The sequence below is a fragment of the Miniopterus schreibersii genome (genome assembly GCF_964146895.1).
Source record: "Miniopterus schreibersii genome assembly, chromosome: 3".
In the NCBI taxonomy this organism is placed as follows: domain Eukaryota; kingdom Metazoa; phylum Chordata; class Mammalia; order Chiroptera; family Miniopteridae; genus Miniopterus; species Miniopterus schreibersii.
Window position 1 is genome coordinate 7,400,403 of NC_138103.1, and position 20,354 is coordinate 7,420,756.

The 20,354-nt window shown below is 54.6% G+C and overlaps 3 protein-coding genes across 7 annotated transcripts; 2 read left to right on the top strand and 1 right to left on the bottom strand.

Moving 5' to 3' along the window:
• Positions 1-47: 47 nt before the first annotated feature.
• ALDOA (aldolase, fructose-bisphosphate A) lies at positions 48-5,392 on the top strand (the record flags this gene model as incomplete). 3 transcript variants are annotated; one of them, XM_081132909.1, is made up of 9 exons in its annotated part: positions 48-277; positions 2,707-2,833; positions 2,918-3,129; positions 3,601-3,655; positions 3,782-3,942; positions 4,275-4,358; positions 4,467-4,641; positions 4,803-5,002; positions 5,088-5,392. In XM_081132909.1, the coding sequence occupies 8 exons, from the start codon at positions 2,722-2,724 to the stop codon at positions 5,181-5,183; spliced, it is 1,095 nt and encodes a 364-aa protein (XP_080989035.1). In that variant the 3' UTR covers positions 5,184-5,392. The 3 variants fall into 3 exon arrangements, with proteins under 3 accessions (XP_080989035.1, XP_080989034.1, XP_080989036.1); XM_081132908.1 differs by lacking the exon at positions 48-277 and adding an exon at positions 1,122-1,390; XM_081132910.1 differs by lacking the exon at positions 48-277 and adding an exon at positions 2,372-2,512.
• Positions 5,393-7,332: 1,940 nt separating this feature from the next.
• On the top strand, positions 7,333-15,205 carry PPP4C (protein phosphatase 4 catalytic subunit). 3 transcript variants are annotated; one of them, XM_081132948.1, is made up of 10 exons: positions 7,362-7,465; positions 7,676-7,838; positions 10,653-10,740; positions 11,783-11,834; positions 12,357-12,407; positions 12,593-12,694; positions 13,295-13,468; positions 13,562-13,688; positions 14,495-14,684; positions 14,764-15,205. In XM_081132948.1, the coding sequence occupies exons 3-10, from the start codon at positions 10,706-10,708 to the stop codon at positions 14,891-14,893; spliced, it is 861 nt and encodes a 286-aa protein (XP_080989074.1). In that variant the 5' UTR covers positions 7,362-7,465; positions 7,676-7,838; positions 10,653-10,705; the 3' UTR covers positions 14,894-15,205. The 3 variants fall into 3 exon arrangements, with proteins under 3 accessions (XP_080989073.1, XP_080989074.1, XP_080989075.1); XM_081132949.1 differs by having other exon boundaries at positions 10,653-10,677; XM_081132947.1 differs by lacking the exon at positions 10,653-10,740 and having other exon boundaries at positions 7,333-7,465.
• A 554-nt stretch (positions 15,206-15,759) lies between these two features.
• On the bottom strand, positions 15,760-20,008 carry TBX6 (T-box transcription factor 6). The gene is made up of 8 exons (XM_081132946.1): positions 19,848-20,008; positions 19,533-19,764; positions 18,019-18,286; positions 17,791-17,937; positions 17,639-17,709; positions 16,580-16,653; positions 16,316-16,499; positions 15,760-16,235 (listed from the first exon to the last, which is right to left on the bottom strand). The coding sequence occupies exons 1-8, from the start codon at positions 19,963-19,965 to the stop codon at positions 16,022-16,024; spliced, it is 1,308 nt and encodes a 435-aa protein (XP_080989072.1). The 5' UTR covers positions 19,966-20,008; the 3' UTR covers positions 15,760-16,021.
• Positions 20,009-20,354: the final 346 nt, after the last annotated feature.

The following is a 20,354-nucleotide window of genomic DNA, read 5'->3' on the forward strand; positions in this document are numbered from 1 at the left end:
AGGGGCCATTCCCACACCCTCAAAATAGGACAGGCCTACAGCTCACTGCCCCCCTTTCCTCACTTTAGGCCCCAGGCTGGCCTGAATGTCAGGAGCTTCAGGTTTCCCTAAATATAGGTCCCTGCCAGGGGATCTGTGGGGAGAAAAGAGCAGGGGTCACTGGAGAAGGTTGGGAACATTGGTTGGGGGAGGGCAGGAGCTGCTTATAACCCAGCCCGGTGCTGCCTGGCTCACTCGCTGCTGACCAGGCTCTGCCCGCTTCTTCGGCCTCCTGCAGGTGGGCGCCGGCAGGATGGAGCTGGGGTGGGGCAGGGGGGGAGACCTAGGATGGGGGGCTCGGCATGTATCTGAGGCTGACCAGTGTAGGACGGATTTTATTCTGGAGTGAGATGTCAGGTCCCCGGGAGAAGTTTTACAGGGGCTCAGACTTGTTTGGGCCGAGGGGGGCCGACCACTTTCCTCGTGGGTCGGCTTTGCGTGGTGGCCGGGGCTTCAGGCGGGTCGGTGCCGGCCCCAGGCGGCGCTCGGGCGAGGCTGGCGCAGAGGCGGCCTCAGTAGCCTGACTGGCATGATGGGGCGGGGACGAGGCGGGCACACCCGCCCCGGCAGGTCGCCCGGAGCCGCTGCCTCCTCGCCTCGCCCCCTGCCAGGCGGCTGCCTTCTGGCGTCCACTCGCCGCCGTTTCCTCCTGGGCGAGTGGCACAGGGAGGGGCGGCCCCTGCTCCAGAGCCCCCGAGGCCCGCCCGCGGGCGAGGCGGCCACACGCCCGAGCTCCGGATTCCGCGGCGATGTGACACCCGCCGCGTCTGCGCAGGCCCGAAGCTGGCGCGGGGCCGGGCCCGGGAGGGAGGCTGAGCTCGGCTTCTCCGGCTCCTGCACCGCGCCCCCACCCCCCACCCCCTCCCCGTCCCCTCGATGCCCCAAACCGGCTGAGTCACGGCGCCCCAGAGCGCCCCAGGCAGGGGGGAGAGGGAGAGGGAGGGCCGGGACCGCGGGATGTGGCCCGAGTCACGTCCGAGGAGGATGGGGGGGGGGGCCGGGCCGTGCTCTCGCTGGTTTGCCACCGCCCAAGAGCCGCCTCCCGGCTTTACCTTTGGGGGCGGCCGCTCCCACAGTTCCTCGCTTGCAATTGGACGCCTGGGTGCTTCCAGCCCCAGCAAAAGAAAAAACCCCAGCGGAGGGTGGAGCGGTGCCCTTATAAGGCCCGGCACCACCTCCCTCCCCTCCCCCCCCCGTGCCGCCCACTCGGGAGCTAAATAGGCTGCGTTCCTCTCGGAATGCGCGCAGAACCTGGGTAGTAGTGACGACTCCCGCGTTCGCTCCCCGAGCCTACTCGCCAGCCCACAGCCCTCCACCGCTGCACCGCCAAACCGTCCCTCCCCCGTGCCAGGTGAGCGCTCTTCGCCACGTGCGAAGGTCAGGGACCACGGAGGGACCCTGGGGGCCGTCGCGGGGCTGTCAGAGGCCGCCGCACCCACTCCTCCACCACCACGACCACCACACACACACGCAAGCTCCCAGCCCGGGCTCCCCAGCCCTCTCCAGCTGGAGCTCCCTCGGTTTCCTGCGCAATGCCGCGGCTCTGCGCGCTGAGTCATGGCGGGGGAGGAAGCAGGACGTGATGAAGGGCCATTCCCCCTCCCTTTTCTTGCCGGGACCCCTGGTGCAAAGGATTATGGCCCCTTTGCCTCTGCAGGGATCCTAAGAGGCAGCGAGGGGTGGGGGCCAGCTCATATTCTGCTTCAGGGTTCCCGAAAGCGGGTGGTTGGCCCCTGCCCTGGGAGACAGGCACCCCTGGCGAGGAGGGGCAACCGCTAGCAGCGCCTGTTGCCCTATTAACACTTTCCCTGTCTTTTCTTATCGGGTGACCTTGATTCTGAGCCTGGAACAGCTGCAGCCCCGCGAGCAAACAGGAGCGTTTTTCAGGGGAAGGGGTGGGGCGCTGGCCTCTCCTCCACACTCTTACCCTGCATGAGCAGTGAGATGGGCAAAACTCACCCCTTTCCTCCGCCTGGGCTGGGCTCCCTCTGCTGCCCTTTCCTAGGCTTCTGATTTCCTCCTACCGTTTTCTCAACACCCTTTTCCTGATGCCCTCTCCCACCCTGGGGGGAGAAACCTGACCTTGGGATGTCCTTGAGGCCTTCCCAGGGACTGGGATCTTGGATGGATTGGAAGGAACACCCTGTGGCAGTCAGAAGATCTGAGTTCTAATCTCAGATCTGGCCCTTGGGTTGCTGTGTGACTTGAATTACAGACCTTTCCCTTCTCTGGGTCCTTTTAGATGAGGGAACAGTTGGGCCCTCTGCCTTATGCACGACCTCAAAATTCTAAAATACTGCGGTTCGATTTTGCTTCTAGGCAAGGTGACCCCATGGCAAGGCGCAAGCCAGAAGGGTCCAGCTTCTACATGAGCCACCTGTCCATGGCTCTGGCCTATTCCTTTACCCCAGATGCCAGTATGCAACCCCATCCTCAGCTGGGCAACACCCAGCAACAAACACAGTTAGGAAAGGTACAGGAGGCAGGCCTAGTATAGGGAAGTTGGGTGTAGGGGAGAGCTGTGGTCAGGAAGTGCCCCAAGATCTGGGTGTGGGGCAGGGGAGGTAGGGAGCCTATGCCCTGACCTCCAGGCAAGTGGCTCTGCTCATTGGGAGACCACTGGAAGACCAGCTAACCGGTGCTCCCCCATCTGTCTCCTTTGCCCAGGAACTGACTGGCACAATGCCGTACCAATACCCAGCGCTGACCCCGGAGCAAAAGAAGGAGCTGTCTGACATTGCTCACCGCATTGTGGCTCCGGGCAAGGGCATCCTGGCTGCAGATGAGTCCACTGGTGCGGGCAGGATACAGTGGGAGGAGGGCCCAGGGTTGGGGAGACAGGCTGATCCCCTTATGACAATGTGCTACTCCTTTCCAGGGAGCATTGCCAAGCGGCTGCAGTCCATTGGCACTGAGAACACCGAGGAGAACCGGCGTTTCTACCGCCAGCTGCTGCTGACTGCCGATGACCGAGTGAATCCCTGCATTGGGGGTGTCATCCTCTTCCATGAGACGCTCTATCAGAAGACAGATGATGGGCGTCCCTTCCCCCAAGTTATCAAATCCAAGGGTGGTGTTGTGGGCATCAAGGTGAGGAGGCTGGGCCTCAGGATGAAAGATCTGAAATGAGTCTGGGGAAAAGAAATCCAAAGTAATAGGCTGGGGGGTAACATTGGGCTGGGAGCCTGGAGACTTGGGTGGAGTCAAGCCCAGGTCACATGTAAGGAAAGCTAGAAACTGTGGGCCCTGCTTGGCAGTTTTAATCCTCAGAGTTCTAAGAGCAAGGCATTACCCATCATTGTACAGATGAAAACCCCAAACACCTCAAGGCAGTGAAGTGTTTTGCTCACAGAGTTAGGAAGTAGTAGGTTCCCAGGCTCTCTGTTAAATAATATCCTCATGTATCCTGCCTCATAGGATCAGATACTGTAACTAAGTGAAAACATTGCAGACCAGGAGATAGCACCTGAAATTAGGTAAAGTTGGGGGCAGAGTAGGGCTCTGGAGAAGAGGGTAGTAGGAATTGCTTACTCGTCTTATAGTGTGGTCCAACCCCAACAGGTGGACAAGGGCGTGGTGCCCCTGGCAGGAACAAATGGCGAGACTACTACCCAAGGTGAGAACTGTTTGGCTTCCTGCCCTGTCGACCAACCCACCTGGGTTGGTGCCCTTCTAAGTGCCCAGGGTGAGTGGGAGCCACTTGCCCCCTCTGCCATGCTCTGACTTCTCATCCCCTCCCCAGGGCTGGATGGGCTGTCTGAGCGCTGTGCCCAGTACAAGAAGGATGGAGCTGACTTTGCCAAGTGGCGGTGTGTGCTGAAGATTGGGGAACACACCCCCTCAGCCCTTGCCATCATGGAAAATGCCAACGTTCTGGCTCGTTATGCCAGCATCTGCCAGCAGGTGGGCCTGCATGCCCCCAACAGTCTGGCTCCCACCTCATTTGGTTCCAGTGTTGGCTAGCCTGCCACCCATCTGCCAAGATATCTACTTCCCCCAAGGCAGCTGTTCCAGATCCTCATCAGTCATCAGGCTTGAGCCCGTGGAGGACACTGGAGGGCTTGTGTGGGTGGATCTGAGGAGATCCTGTCTGCTACAACCTTGCAGAGCTGAGGGCTCTGAAGCCATGAGTCTCTGGCTTCATGGAGATAAGACCTTGGCTAGTGGTTGTGGAGAGCTATAGGTAGGGCTCCAGTTTAGGAGGCCTCATAGCTACCCTGTCCCTCACCCCACAGAATGGCATCGTGCCCATTGTGGAGCCTGAGATCCTCCCTGATGGGGACCACGACTTGAAGCGCTGTCAGTATGTAACTGAAAAGGTCGGTTGCCTGCTTGCCTGGGCAGTGTGGTGGGCTAGGCAGCTAGGCCAAGGGCCCTGGGGCTGACTCCGGTCCCCCCTACCCCACTTTGGACCTGCCCTACTCTAGGTCCTGGCTGCTGTCTACAAGGCTCTGAGTGACCACCACATCTACCTGGAAGGCACCTTGCTGAAGCCCAATATGGTCACCCCAGGCCATGCCTGTACCCAGAAATTTTCTAATGAGGAGATTGCCATGGCAACTGTCACTGCCCTGCGCCGCACAGTGCCCCCTGCTGTCCCTGGTGAGACCCATACTCTCATCTTGCCCTCTGGGAGGTAGACAAATTGTACCCACAATCTTTATACCCATTGGTCTGATTTCCAGGTCAGCTTCTAGGAACTCTAACAGTTCCCTGGGTCTCTGACTACAACCCCTCTCCCCATTTTACCCTTTGTTTTACAGGGATCACCTTCCTATCTGGAGGTCAGAGTGAGGAGGAGGCATCCATCAACCTCAATGCAATCAACAAGTGCCCCCTGCTAAAGCCATGGGCCCTGACCTTCTCCTATGGCCGAGCCCTACAGGCCTCTGCCCTGAAGGCCTGGGGTGGGAAGAAGGAGAACCTGAAGGCTGCCCAGGAGGAATACATCAAGCGAGCACTGGTGAGGATGGAGCAGGGGGTGGGCAGTGCCGGGGTAGATGGGACTTTGAGAACAGACCTTCTTACTCTGGCTCCTCTCCCCTCAGGCCAACAGCCTCGCCTGCCAAGGAAAGTACACCCCAAGCGGTCAGGCTGGGGCTGCAGCCAGCCAGTCCCTCTTCATCTCTAACCATGCCTACTAAGCAGAGGTGATCTAAGGCTGCCCCATCAACACTCCAGGCCCTGCCCACTCCCGTACTCACTCTTGAAGAAGAGGCCTCATCCGGGGCTCTAGGCTGCTCTTTCCCAGCACTCTTGCCTCCCTTGTGACATTGGTGCATGGTGTTGTCTGTGTGTGCCAACTCCAATGCCGTTTCCAGCCCACTGCCAATAAACAACTATTTAAGGGGGAGTTTCTTGTCCATGTCTATAGTGTCTGGGTCAGGGGCGGGCCTGGGGAGAGTCCAGGAGAGCAGTTTTATGTTTTTCTTTCTTGGGTAGGAAAAAGGTGAAGGGGTGGGGTAGGACTTTCCTGTTTTGTTTTGTCTTATATTTGTCCAAGGCTCCAAGAGGAGAGTTTGTGAAATTTTCTACCAACCACCAGGGGCTCTTTCCCCTTCTACCAGCAGCATCAGATAAGGCTTATAGTTGGGGAGTGTGTGTATAACTGCTAGTTGTAGAAAGCTGCAGGCTCAGCCTCACTTTTAGGCCTACAGCTCAAGGGTACAGAAGGCCCCTGTGACAAAAACAGCCACTGACCACAGCCAAGATTTCCTGAGTCTGTGAGCCAGGCAACATGATAAGTGTTCTGTATGAGTATGTGTTATTCCCAATTTATGCTTAAGGCTTTATTGCTGGAGATCACACTGTTTCTTGGTGGAAATAAGACCATTAATGCATATCTCCTTAATCTACACTGTTGAGCCTGTCCATTTTCCCATCTTAATAAGAAATGGGATTAGAACTGGCTTCTTAGTCTTCTTGGATTGTGGAACCCCTTGAAGAACCTGGAATCCTCTCCAACACCTCAACAATGCAGACACACACAGAACTCTAGGTGCTGCGTTCCATGAAGCCAGAATGAGGGCCCTGCACTTACCCCTATGTCATGCCTTGAACCCTTCCCCAGTCACCCAGCCTGGGGTGCAGCAGTAAATACACCAGATATTCTCAGCTGTTAAAGATCCTAGTCATAACCAGGGATGTAATATTCCTGCCACTTCCCAAATTTCCTGATACAGGCCCTTTCCTGTCTGAGCTCCCCGTTAGACAGAAAAAATAATCTTGACCTTTCTGATCTCTCTGGACCTACTAAATCCATGTAGTGATAAGCATAGAACTGATTTACCCTAGGACCTTCTAAGAGTTTAAGAACTTGGTCCATTTGCATATGTTGCCTACATACAAAATCAACCCTCTCCTAGTGCCCCTCCAAGCTTTGGCCCTCACTTCTGTGCCTACCATCAACTCTGAAACATCTGAAATAAAGCAAATGAAAATTGAAGGTGAACAGAAAATAGTGAAAAGGGCATTCCATAAGGGAGCAATGTGTGCAAGACACTGTGAAGTTTGCTTTAGGACCAGTTGCTTCCTCTGCCTGCAGCAAAAGAGACTGGGGAAGCAGAGGAACTCACCACTTTAGGGAGTTTTGGACTTGTTATGACAACGTGAGTTCCGGAATGTACAAGTGATAGGTGGAGCATAAATTAGAACTCCGCTTTCCTGGGTTCAAATTTCAACCTTGATTCAAACCCGATTGTTAGCTGTGCAAACGTGAACAAGCTATGCAACTTCTCTAAGCCAGTTTCCTCCTCTTAAAAAAAAAGGAATAAAATTTGAAGACAAAAGACAGCAACTGAGGGGTGTAAAGGGGACCATTCTGGAATCAGAGGCCGTATTGACTGAGGCCTGGGCTTGGTGGATTTCTGCCACCAACTTCGGAGGTGCTCCATGCAGAGATTTCTCTGTGGCCATGGAAGATTTGGGCCGAGATTCCTTGATCCACTTAAGAAATACTTATGTATGCCTGCTGTGCCAGGCCTTGTTCTAAGCACTGGGGCTGCAGGGGTGAACCCCAAGTTCCAGTCCTCGGGTCGTAATGGGGAAGGCCGACAACAGGTAAACAAAATCGCGCAACATAAAGTCACGGCGGAGGCCGGGCTAAGCTTCAGTTCCCCTGACCGAGACGCGATGCGACTGCCAGGGTCGCTCAGCCCTCAGAGCAGCAGCACCCTCGGTCCGCCCGCCATCAGTTCCGCCCGCACGAGGCGGACATCCGGTTCCCCGGGCTCCGCTTGGGAGGCGGGGCAAGGGTGCGGCGAGGGAGGGGAGGGTGTGTATGACGCCACTTCCGACGCGCGGCGGAACTGGCCTCTCTTTGCTTCCGCAGAGGGGCCGGAAGGAGAAGTGGCGGTGGCGGCGGCCCAAAGCGGAGGGAAAGAGGAAGGCTGGGAGCCCGAGAGCCGGAGCCGAAGTCGCAGCGGGGGTAATAGTCGGGGACCCTTCTACGCCACCGTCCCTAACGCGGGACCTTCGGGGTTCGACGGGACTTAGCAGGGGGCGGCCAGGGCGGTGGGACGAAGTGAGGGGAGGGTGTGTGTGTCGGGGGGTGGGCCAGCTTCAGGATCGATCCCCCCCCCCAATCCTGGCACCCCCTGCGGACATTCTTATGCGGGCTCGCCTTCGCCTCTCCCAGGAGACCCCTGTGCGGCGCGGAGGGGCCGGCGGCCCCGGCTCTGACCCGCGCCGGGGGGGTGGGCCATGGCGGAGATCAGCGACCTGGACCGGCAGATCGAGCAGCTGCGACGCTGCGAGCTCATCAAGGAGAGCGAAGTCAAAGCCCTGTGCGCCAAGGCCAGGTGAGCCCCCTGGCCCTGGGGAAAGGGTTCCGCTGCTCAGGGGTTCCGGCCTAGGGCAAACCCAGCCGAGAACTTTGGGCCTGGCTCATCCTGGAAACATTCCCAGAGAAGAGCGGAATGGGGCCACTTTCCTGGAGGAGAACCAGCCTTTTGGGGGAAGACAGACCTGGATAAAGATACTTAAAGTGTTAGATGATGTGTTTTCAGTGGAGTTCTAGAGTTACAGAAAGTATTTAAAGCGATCAGGGAAACAGCCTTATTGGTTGGGGGAACAGAGAAGGCTTTTGAAGGAACTGAACTTTGGGGGTAGACTTTGAAGAATACGATGATAAACGGGAATGTCAGCGAGAACAGAAGTTCAGGACAGAAAAGCTAATGACACTCTGGTTTATAAAATACTTTTAATTCTAACAACAACCCTTAAAGTTGGGTAGTATTGCCCCCGTTTTACAGATGAGGACTCTCATGTTCACAGTTAACCAGCAGCTAAGGGGTGGAGTCTGAAGCCAGTTCTTTGCGTCCTGTTCTTTTCAGGCCATAAAGCAAGGTGGAGTTGGATCACTCTTGTGTTGAGTGTGGGAGCCTAAGACATGGTAGCAAATAAGGTGGAGTAGGATTAAGCATGATATGAAAGGGGGCCCAGCTTGAGTTCTGTGGGAAGTAGGATAAGGTAGTGATTAAGATCCCAGGCTTTGGAATGTCATGGCTGTAGGTTGGAATCTGAGCTTTGCCACTTACTAGCTGTTGGTAAGATCTCTGAAACTCAGTTTTTCCATCTGTAAACTGGGAATAATACTACTTAATAAGATGGTTGTGAAGAGTCAGTAAGTTGGTAGTTGGGATGAACTTAGTGCTTTGGTACAATGTAAGTGCTCGACTTACATTGGATAATTTGGATAGCCATTGGGAGCAGGGCCAGTGAGGAAGGCATTTCAAGCAGGATGAGAGTAGGAGTGGAGGCCTGAGATATGTGGGCAACAGTGAGGGGACCAGTTACCTGCCTCCTCTGAGGTACTGTTTGACTTTGGCTTCTACCATGCTGGAGAGTTGTGGAAAAAAGCCAGCAGAATTACTCTACATTTATTGAACAGCAGGCCCACTATTAGCCTGACCTTGTACTGGCAAAGAGTTTATATCCATTTCCTCCCCACAGCAATCTTGTGAGGTTGGAATTGTTTGCTCCATTTTACATAACAGGAGGCCGGTGATGCCTAGAGGTGTAGTGACTTGACTGAGGTCACCTAGAGAGAAAGTGGTAGAGCTGGGTTCTGAACTTGTGGTTGTCAGGCTCTTTTCTTGGCTTTGCCCTGCTCCCCCAGACCTGTAGCCCCCAGACCTGGCCTGCATGGGTTTTTGGATCCAGGTCTTTTACTATACTCTATGCTCATGAACAGGCAAGGACCCTTTTTATTTTTATTTTCATTTTTTTAAATATATCTATATTGATTTCAGAGAGAGGAAGGGAGAGGGAGAAAGAGATATGGAAACATCAATGATGAGAGAGTTGTCATTGATCGGCTGCCTCCTGCAGGCCCCCAACTGGGGATCGAGCCCACACCCCAGCCATGTGCCCTGACCGGGAATGGAACCGTGATCTCCTGGATCCTAGGCTGATTCTCAACCGCTGAGCCAGTCTCGGCTGGGCAAGGCCCCTTTTTTAATGCTTGTCTGTGGCTTTTCTATGTTTTGCCTGCTTTTCTCTGTCTTGATGGCATTTTTAGGAACTTAAACCAGCTGCGTGGCACCATTCTTTTTCCCATAAGTCTTATCTGCCTCCGTAGGACCTGGGTCAATTTGGTGGTGATGATAGCTAAAGCTTGGATAGTTTGGTGGAGTTTCCAGAATAACGGAGAAGTTATGTATTCAGTCTCTGTTGTTCTTTCCATAGCCCTATGGAATATGCAGCGCAGGGGTGAGTATTTCACCGACGAGAAATCCGAGTCTCAGAGAAGATAAGGTCTTGCCTGCAGTCTCACATCTAGTTGGAGGGGAGGTTGGTTTTTGGATCCAGGTCTTTTACTATACTCCATGCTCATGGACAGCCAGGCAGAGACGTTGAGGCTGTGTGAGAGGCAGCCGAGGTACAGAGGATTGAGGGGTGGGAAGGTCCTAACTGAAACGGACATGGAGCTAGGAGGTACTAGACTGAGGCCTGAGTTGGTCACTATCATTCCAGGCATGGTCTGAAGGAGGGCCAACTCTAGCACTTGACCATGGCCTCCTGGTGACCCACCAGGGACTCAGGCCAAGGCTGGTAGTGTTAACAGCTTCGGCTTCCTCAAAGGGTATACAGGCTCAAACCCGGGGAATTTCAGAGGCCTGAAGTGTGTGAGCTGGACTTGCTTCTATAAAAAAGTCAGCATATTTGAAGAGCAGAGGGTTTTGAATCAGGTGGTCTTCAGTATGAATTTTGTCTCTGAACAGTATGACCCCGGTCAAGTCACTTTACCTTTCCAAGTCTTTGTAATCTTTATGAAACTCAAATGAGATTCTTTGTATCAGGACAGGCCCTGGCACTTTCGTAAGCACTTACTAAAGACAGTGTTAGTTGTGGAAGTAAAGGTGAGCAGGTGTGAGCCCTGAGAGGGTTGGTGATGTATTGCAAGTGACAGAGATGGGTTGGAGGCTGGGCCTCACTTCCAGACCTGCTGGGGCCCTACTGGCACTGAGGTGAGGTTTTGACCTGGAGTCTGGAAGAGGCTGGCATAAGTTCTCAGGAAGCTGGGCTCCTGTGTTCCGTTTCAGACACTCTCCAGCTTGGTGACCTTGACCCTGCCCCTTTTTCCTCTAAGCCTTGGTTTCTTTACCTGTCAGATGAGGATGGAAAGCAGCGCCCCAGGTCAGTTGGAAAGGTTGATGAGCAGTTGATGTGGAAGGATGTTCAACACGAGGTGCATTGCAGGTGGGAGAGCCTGGTTGCTGCCTGGCCCCCCCCCACACACAGCCAGTGCCTTGTCCCTCCCATTCACGTAAGGCCAAAGTGCACCTCCCTGGGACTGTCTCTGTCATGCAGAATGCCCCAGGGACCTAATCTCCTAGGAGGAGACTGGCAGAATGAGGGTTGAGCAAGTGCCTGGGCCGTATCAGAGTGGCCTGATGAAAGTGCCTGGAGCCAGGCTGCCTTGATTCAAGTCCCACCTATATGACTTTGACCATTTTCTTAGTCTGAGAAGTAGGAATCATCATAGTTCTTGCCTTTGAGAGTGGTGGTTTGATTGCATGCATCATCCGTGCAAAACTCATACTAGAGTCCTGGCCCATGGTATGAACTGGAATGCTGCCGATACCAAGGAGGAAATCTGGTACTACTAAAATCGGGTGTCTGAACCTGACAGTGGTTTTGTGTCATGCTCACTCAAGTAGAAGTAGACTGCACTGCAAGGAGAGATAAAAGAACAAGTCCTCACTTCCTCTAAATCAATAATGAAAACGGCAGCAACAGCGTATCACTTTGAAGATCACTTTGATGACTGGCCTGCTCAGGGCAAGCCCCTGAGTGTCTTTGGACAGCCTGGGAGAAGGCCCCTGTGATAGGCAGAGAAGGACTCTAAGGTCTCCGCCAAGGGCAGTCTTGGAGCACTCCAGACTGAGTGAGCAGAGGGCTCTGTCTGGAGAGGAGGTCTGTTTTCTGGGAGTGCGGGGTGCATGAAAGGAAGTAGCGGAGGGTGGGGGTTGCGAGGTCAAAGCTGGGAAAGTCAGAGCCTACTTGGAAAGGCTTTGAAAGCTGGAATGAGAGTTTGGGCTTTGGCCTGTTGGCAGTGGGGGAACCATGGAAGGGTACTGAGCAGTGGGGGCTGTGGTCAGCCTTTCCTGGGGAAATTGCACACCTCACTTCTGTCCTGTAGAGGTTCAAGCACCGCCACATATCCTCCCCTCCCCCCACAAAAAGGTCAGGAATTGGGCTGGGCTGGCCTGGCTTGGTGACCCTGGTCTTCTATCTCCAGAGAGATCTTGGTAGAGGAGAGCAACGTTCAGAGGGTGGACTCGCCAGTCACAGTGAGTACCTCTGTCCCTCCAGGGCCTATCTTGGTCTATTAGGTACATAGACATTCCTTATAGTCTTGTGGGCTCCCTCATCCCTGGGAGCCCCATCTTCAAGGGTCCCTCGCTATAAGAAATAGAAGTTATGGGAAGGGTCTTTTGATTTGTTGGGGGATACTCTTGGCCAGGGCAGAAGGACTCTTTATTTTGGTAAGTGATTCTTTTCTACGTGTTTCTATATGTTCTGTGTTACCAATAACTTCATTCTGGGTACCTTGAGGGGAGTAGGGAAAGGAGGGGCCGGGTCCTCTAGGAACTGCAGGTCTAGCTGGAAAGACCTGGTTTTAGCTCTTGCCCTAAGAATAGTTGGCATTCAGTGTGGGATGGAGGTTGATTCCAGACCAGGCTAACTTGGGGTGGGAGAGTAGATTTTTGGCCCTGAGAAGTAGAGGCTTAGCCAAGAGTGATAATTTGAAGACAGCCCCTGGGAGCTGAGGCTTTCACACTGTGAGTTCCCATCCACCTTTTCACTTCCAGGTATGCGGTGACATTCACGGACAATTCTATGACCTCAAGGAGCTGTTCAGAGTAAGTGTGGGTAAACACTGGGGAAGGTGACCTGGAGGGTGATGGAAGGTCCCTTTAAAGGGAAGACTTTGAATTTGGTGAGTGGAGTGGGGGCAAGAGGCCTTTAGTCTGGTGGGCCCTTTGTGAAAGAAGGGCTTCAACTTGATTGGGTAGGCGACAGTTTAGGACCTTTTCCCTCCCCTCAGGTGGGTGGCGACGTCCCTGAGACCAACTACCTCTTCATGGGGGACTTTGTGGATCGTGGTTTCTACAGCGTTGAAACGTTCCTCCTGCTGCTGGCACTTAAGGTAGGAACTGCTGTCTTCTGGAGCCCAAACCAGGGCCACTTCAGGCCTGACCTGTCTGCATCCCTCCTGCCCTCCTCTCCTGCTCCATCCACTCCCAACTCTGAGCTGTGCTGCTGGTGATAACAGATTCTGCTTGGCAAGGGTGGTCACAGAAGCTTTCCTTGACTTGGGGGCACCTGATTGGGCCCCTGGAGGATGAGGTCAGAGGGGTGGCATTGTAGGGGAAAGAATAGAGACTCATTGTGTTCAGAAAGTGACAAGGAGTTGAGTTCAACTGGATACAGCACACTGGTTGGGGAGAGGTTATAAGGGGCCAGATGACAAAGCGCCTTTAATGTTTTGCTAAGGACTTGGACTCTATCTGGTAGGTAAAAGAGGAGCCATTAGGTTCATAGTTGATGGGGGAAAGGGGATCAGCTTTGTATTCTCTGGAGGCGGGACTGGGAGCCTGTGAGGCGGGTGCAACACCATTTGGGCAAGATATGACGTGAATGTGGGCCAGGGCAGTGGTGGTGAGGATGGAGTGGGGCTGGCAGATGTGAGATCTAGGAGGGAGAGAGAGAGCCTAGACCCCAGCCCTAGCTTGGTGGTTACTTCCAGGTTCGCTATCCTGACCGAATCACCCTGATCCGGGGCAACCATGAGAGCCGCCAGATCACCCAGGTTTATGGCTTCTATGATGAGTGCCTGCGTAAATATGGCTCGGTGACTGTGTGGCGCTACTGCACTGAGATCTTTGACTACCTCAGCCTGTCAGCCATCATCGATGGCAAGGTAGGCTGGCCACAGGGCTCCATGGGGATGGGAGAAATGGAAGAGGTGGTGGACCTTAGCCTCCCTTCCCTCTTGCCTTGCTCTCCCCTGTAGATCTTCTGTGTGCATGGGGGCCTCTCCCCCTCCATCCAGACCCTTGACCAGATCCGGACGATTGACCGAAAGCAAGAGGTGCCTCACGATGGGCCCATGTGTGACCTGCTCTGGTCTGACCCTGAAGGTGAGGGCAGGTGGGGGAGGCACAGCCAGACTTTACCCTTAGTTTGACGAGAAACTAAGGGAGTCCTTGGGTTAAAGCAAGTACCTTGAAGGGACAGTCAGACCAAGTATGTTTGGGGACGAGTAGAGTGGGCTGGTCTTTACTGGGTCTGTGCTTGATCTGCAGACTGGCACCCTCAGCAGCAGTGGGGGTAGCTGGTGCTCTGAGCTCTGACGAAATTAGGGCTTGTGTATCAGAGGCTTATTTAGGACAAAATCATTGGCTCCCTGAATGCAAAGGGGCTTCTGCAGAGGTCAGATGCCTGGAATGATAGGCCCCTGAGGACCCCTCATTTTGTGGGGTTCCTGAGCTAGTATGGAGCAGAGCTGAGGTTGAAATCCAAGTTTCCCAGGTACATGTCCAGGGCTCCTGTTATAATACACACAGCCTCCGCTCTCACTGCCATGCCTGACTGACCTGTTACTCTCCCAGACTAGCTGCAACAGCCCTTGTTCACACCTGCTGTGCTGGTGTGGTCTTAGGAGCACCTCCTTTCACTTGTCTGTGTACCTATTTGGACAGTAAGTTGCATACTTGCTCAGATTATGAGGTGGCTCCAACTGTCAGCAAGTCTTTCTTCATTAAAGCTTATCTGCTCCCACATTTGCTGTCCTGTCCCCCAAGCCCCCCAGAACACAATCAGGCCTTGTCCTCTTGCCCCACAGGCCTGATTAGGGGAGGGGGACAGGATATTCTCTTTTGAAGGGCAGTGGGCAATCAGATGCCTTGAGGACACCTCTCCCCATCTTTGCCTTCATTTGCCTCAGACACAACAGGCTGGGGTGTGAGCCCCCGTGGGGCTGGCTACCTATTTGGCAGTGACGTGGTGGCTCAGTTCAATGCAGCCAATGACATTGACATGATCTGCCGTGCCCACCAACTGGTGATGGAAGGTTACAAGTGGCACTTCAATGAGACTGTGCTCACTGTGTGGTCAGCACCCAACTACTGCTACCGGTGAGCTGCCTGGGTCGGGGTCAAGATAGGGGTGGGGATCTAGGCTGACACACTCTAACTGCCACCCTCCGACTTTCAGCTGTGGGAATGTGGCCGCCATCTTGGAGCTGGATGAGCATCTCCAGAAAGATTTTATCATCTTTGAGGCTGCTCCCCAAGAGACAAGGGGCATCCCCTCCAAAAAGCCCGTGGCCGACTACTTCCTGTGACCCCTGCGGCCCCTGCCTCTACTCCAGCCCCTCTGGCCCTTGGACCACTGTGACTCTACCCTCTTCTCCAGATGGAAGCTGGGCATGGGGGGGCTGTCCCCGGCTCTGCTCTCCCCTCAAAGAGGGCACTTGGAGGGTGAGGACTTTCTCTGGAGAGGCTTGGGGCCTCAGCTCCTTGCTCCTCTCCTTTCTCCCCACCTGAACTATGAAGTTTCCAATAATTTTTGTTTTTCTTTTCCTTTTTTTTGGTTTGTTTTTAGATAAAAATTTTGAGAAAAAGAAAAAATTCTAATATTAGAAATATGGTCTTTGGATTTGTGTCAGACTTGATTGGGGATGAGTAGTGATGCTGGCCTGGGACCTGGGATGGACCCCACCAGGAAGGTGAGGCTCAGGCCAGTTCACTTGCCCAGAGCCTCCTGGTCCCCATCCACTGACAGTGACTGCTCCTGAGGGCTTCCTGAGTGCTAAGTGAAGGGCCAGGTTCTCGGAGATGGCCCTGTTTAATTCTCAGAACAGTGAGTGTCAGGACATTGATCCCCCCATTTTCTTGAAGAGTAACCAGGCCCAGAGCAAGTGGATTTACACGCACAAGATCAAGCAGCTGGAAATGGCAAGTCTAGGTCAGGGGCCAGGGTCTCCCCACAAAACCTTTGCTCACCCAGTCCCTCCCAGTGCCAAACACCATTAGCCCAATGTTTCCAGAGCACCGATATCTTTTGAGTTTTATTAACAAAAGTACTCTGGTTCTGAGAACAGACTGGTGTGGCTCGCACTGGAGCAAGGCGATATGACTAGCTAAGCACAAGGGTGAAGCCCAGGATTTGGTAGTGCTGGTCCAAGGCCCCATTTGGTCCGGCAGAGCCTCCCTCTATTCACACTGAGGTGAGAGCCTGGAAGGGGAAGCTGGCCCCAGCTGGACTCCCAGCAGCTTAGCCAGAGCTTTGAAGCCAGAGGGGGGTGGGAATGAAGTCAAAGTGTGAAGTGGGGTGGAGGAGAGGCCCAAGGCAGCCATTTGGTGTGGGGGATGGGGTCAGTGGAAGTGAGGGGGCTACAGCCTGGGGGAAGGGAACTGGAAATTTGTGATGGAAGACGGAGGGAGGGAGGCAGAGGGCGCCTAGCAGTGGCTCAGTACATTGGTTTGGAGCCCACATCCAGGTAGGCCCCAGGCCCAGGGTAGGGTAAGGGCAAGGGGCCCCCTTGGAGGAAATGTGAGGCAAAGGGTGCTGGGTGTGCAGTTGCTGGGTATCCTGAGCCTCCTGGCCCAGACTGCAGCTCTAGGAATGCAGCTGAGTAGGGGGCTGGGTGCCCAGAATCTGGAGCCTGAGGGAAGCTGGGGTTCCTGAAGTGGAAAAAGGTGTGAGAATGGAAGAGGGACCTCCAGACTGGAATAGCCCAGTGTTGTGCCCTTGTCCCACTCACCTGGTTGGAAGGTGACTGGGGGCCCCATGGAAAGCCGCAGGGTGCAGAAGGTAGGCCTCGGCACTGGAGCCACCACATGGAGGAGCTGGGGCAGGGGCAGCTTCCCTGGACGCTGGGGCGTGCTCTGAATCTGACTCACGAGCATCCCCACCCAGTGTGGAATCGCAGGGACCACCTGGTGGATCTGGGGAGGCAGAAGAAACAGGTTGGGCTAAGGATGGTCAGCGTCTCAGGCCTGGTCTCATCATCATTGATACCACTCACCTCCACTCCCATAGGCCTCTGTGGCTACTGGCTCTGGGCCCCGCAGTTTTCTCTTAACACGGGCATCTCGCTCCCTGGGAAATATGAGTTACAGTAGCATTTACCAGGTGCCAGATATTCACCCTACCAGGTAGGTGTCATTACTGTACCCATTTTTCAGATGAAGGAACTGAAGGCCAGAGAATTAAATGACTAGGAAGTAGCAAAGCTGGGACTTACTCCCCACTTAGAATTTTCCAGGGGTTTCCTATTGCATTTGGGATCAATGGAAACTTCCCCACGCTACAGGCTCATCCCACCCTGCCTGCTCTGGCCCTTCACTAGTTGCCTTTCAGCCTTTTCTGTTCCTCATTTACCTGTGTAACTCCTCCTGGTCTCTGTTCAGGGACAACTTGCTCAAGGAAGTCCTTTGACTTCTCACAGCACCACATGCCCTCCCGATAACATTTGTCAATAGTTACACTGTTAATATTTGTTAAGGTAACCTTTTGATTGTCTCCCTCTCCTGCGTGGAAGACAAGGGCCAGCTCACAGAGCTGTACTCAGAAAAGCCAAACTCCTAACCAAACCTTTACTGTTCAGCATCTGTTTCCCTGTCACCTCACTCCACTGCAGGCACAGCCCCATGTCGGGAACACGCTGGTGCTTACCTCCATGCGCTGTTCCCAAATGCCCACGTGGTTCCCTCCCACATTCCTGTCAAGTCTTTGTCTCTTCTCAGTGAGGCCTTTTCAAGCCTCTTGCCTAATAAATACCTCACTCCAGTTGTCTTCCTTGCTTTATTTTATCTTTAGAACTTATCCCTAACATCTATTTCTCATGTTTGTCTGTCTGCCCACCAGAGTATTAACTCAGGATGGGGCTTTTGTCTGTCTTGTTTACTGATGCCTCTCCAGTGCCTAGAATTGTGCCTGGCACATAGGAGCTAAATAAGTACTTGTCAAGTCAATGAATAAATGTTTTTACTTACCATTAAATGTTTATTAATTGCCCACTACGTGCCACAGTGGGCGATTAACAAACATTTGCTGAATGAGTGAGTGAGTGAAGGGTGCCCACCTCTTACAGTTTCTGCCGTTCTCCCGGAAACCCTTAGCAAAGGGGTTGGCTGCAATCTTCAGTTGTGTGATCTGGGGGCACACATTCAGAATCAAAGCTCCTGCAGCCTAGGCAGGGTACCACCCCCACGCCCCTCAAGCAGGGTCACTCACACGCGGGTTCTGGTAGGCTGTCACGGAGATGAACATGGTCTCAGGGAAGCGGAAGGAGGCAACGCCCCCCCAGTGTTGGCTGCAAAGCTGCGTGGCCCGCACTAGGTGTACGCGGGGCTGATACTTGTGCATGGAGTGCAAGATCAGCTGGGAGGGAAGAAACAGGAGTGACCCCTTGCCCTGAGCTCTAACCCCAACCCCCAGCCTGGGTCCCAGCCTGGGCCTCACGTGGCCATGGGGGTCCAGTGTGCTGTTGGTGAGCTTGACACGATGGAAAGACACAGGCTGCCGCATCCAGTGCGCACCAGTAGCGGGAGAGTCAGGGTGAATGTAGACACGGTCAGGCAGGCGAGGCTCTGCCTTGCCACTGGGCTCCCAGCGCCGGCCCTGCCAACGGTAGCGAGCCCCGTCCACTGGCACCACATCCAGGAGGAACAGGTAGCGGGCCTCGGGGTCCAGGCCAGTGACTGATACTCGGCAAGCAGGGAACATGCGCCTGGATGGGGGAGAGGACGGGAGAGGACGGGAGAGGCCTGGAGCCACCAAACAGCCAGAGGCAAGCACAGCACTGGCAAGGGTGCAGAGCCACCCGCTCACAGTTTTGTCAGAACCTTAGAGCTGGAGTTAGAGCTGAGGGTAGGGTCTGGAAGCTTGTTTCATCTCATTTTATAGATAGGAAACATGAGAGACAGGTTAGGTGATCTGACCAGGGTCACACAGCAGGTTGGAGCAGAGCTCGTGCTCCTGACCCCTGGCCCTTCAAACTCCATTGCAGAAGCAGAGGCGATAACACTTTTCTGGAAATCTTGGCAGGAGCCTCCTCGCGCTCTACCTTGATCTCACCAGATCTCCAGCACCAGAATCTACTGCTGCTGGAAAATCTTGCTTCAGACTAAAACAAACAAAAAACCCCACCCTCACCCTGGCTGGTGTGACTCAGTAGTTGGAGCATTGGCCCACACACTGAAGGGTTGCCGGTTTGATTCCTGGTCAAGGGCATGTACCTGGGTTGCAAGCTCGAACCCCAGTCCCAGTTAGGGTGCACGCAGAAGGCAACCAGTCCATGTGTCTCTCTCACATTGCTTGTTTCTCTCTCCCTCTGCCTTCCACTCTCTCTAAAAATCAATGGAAAAAAATGTCCTCAGGTGAGGATTAACCAACAACAATAAAAAAAGCCGTGCTTTCAGTGGGGCAGAAGACACCATGCTAGGGCTTGAGCTCGAGCTCCTGGCCTAGAAAGACCACCACAAGACCACACACTGGCCATATCCCTGCCTCTGGGGTGACCCTGGATCTAGTCACATCCTGACAAACCCTAACACCCTGATCCTAACCAGACTTCCCTGATGTTGGTCACTGACTCTATAGTCAGACCCTAGTCTGGCCCTTGATCCTATAGTCTGAACCCCTACTCCAGCCACAGACTGACCCCTTGGTTTAGGCCACATACTAAGCTATAATCCAGCCAGACTTTCTGACCATGGCCCAGGCTGACCTATGACTGTTGCCATAGGTTGGTTCCTAAGCCAGCCACGACTCAACAGACCCTTGCCACAACATGACCCCTGATCCAGTCACTGAGTAACCCCTGACCCAGGCCACGATCACATTCTGAACTCAGGCAGAGCTCTGGCCCCCCTAGAAACCTTCAAACCTAGCCCCATCACCAGGAACTCTGCCTTTCCCAAGAGACCCCCACCAGGAACATACTGGGTCCTGTGACCCTGGCCCAGCCCCCTCACCTCCCAGCTTTGGTGATGATCATCTCTGTTCCCACAGAATTGAACTCTTTCCACAGCTCCTGGTTCTCCAGGCTCAGGCTGACTCCAGGGAGTGAATGAAGGGCCTCTGGGGCTGGAGGAGACGGCTCAGTGCCCAGGGCTGGGGGCAGAGGGGGCAGAGGTGGAGCAGCCAGGGTTCGAGGAGCAGCCTCAATCCCAGAGAGGAAGCAATCCAATTTGGGAGTGTCCAAATCTGGAGATGGGGGGAGAATGAGGAGCCAGCCCAGGGCCACAGCAACCCCCAATCCCTACATAGGAGCTCGTCCCAAAGCTCACCAGGGTAGCGGTAGCCCTCTCCCAGGGCAGGCGGGAAGCTGGAATCGGTCACTGGCTGGGGGGGCCCAAGGCGGTAGCCAGTCCCCAGGGAGGGGTACAACTCTCTTGGATGATACATGGAGTAGTCCTGTCTGGCCTCAGGTCTCGCTGCCTAGAGTCCCCTGGTGCTGAGAGATGCCCCCTTTATAGCTCACAGCTCAGCCCCTTCCAGACCCAGGATCACAGCCCCTCCCTCTTTGGGGCCCTGGAGTTGGGCTAGGGTGGAGACCCCTGGGGCCTGGAAGGGGTACAAGAGGGGGCCGGATACCTGGGTACCCTCCCCTTCTCCCCTCCCCGCCAGGCTTCATTAGCCTCGACCCCCTGCCCCCTCATTACATAATTAACTCCTCGGCCTGATTGATCCCCGGGGCTTGGACAGGGACGCAGTTTGGCGCTTCCGGCCAGCTGGTCCCCGTTCCCATGGGGGGAGCCCCAGCTAGGGATAAGCTACTGAGGGGGTGGGGCCTG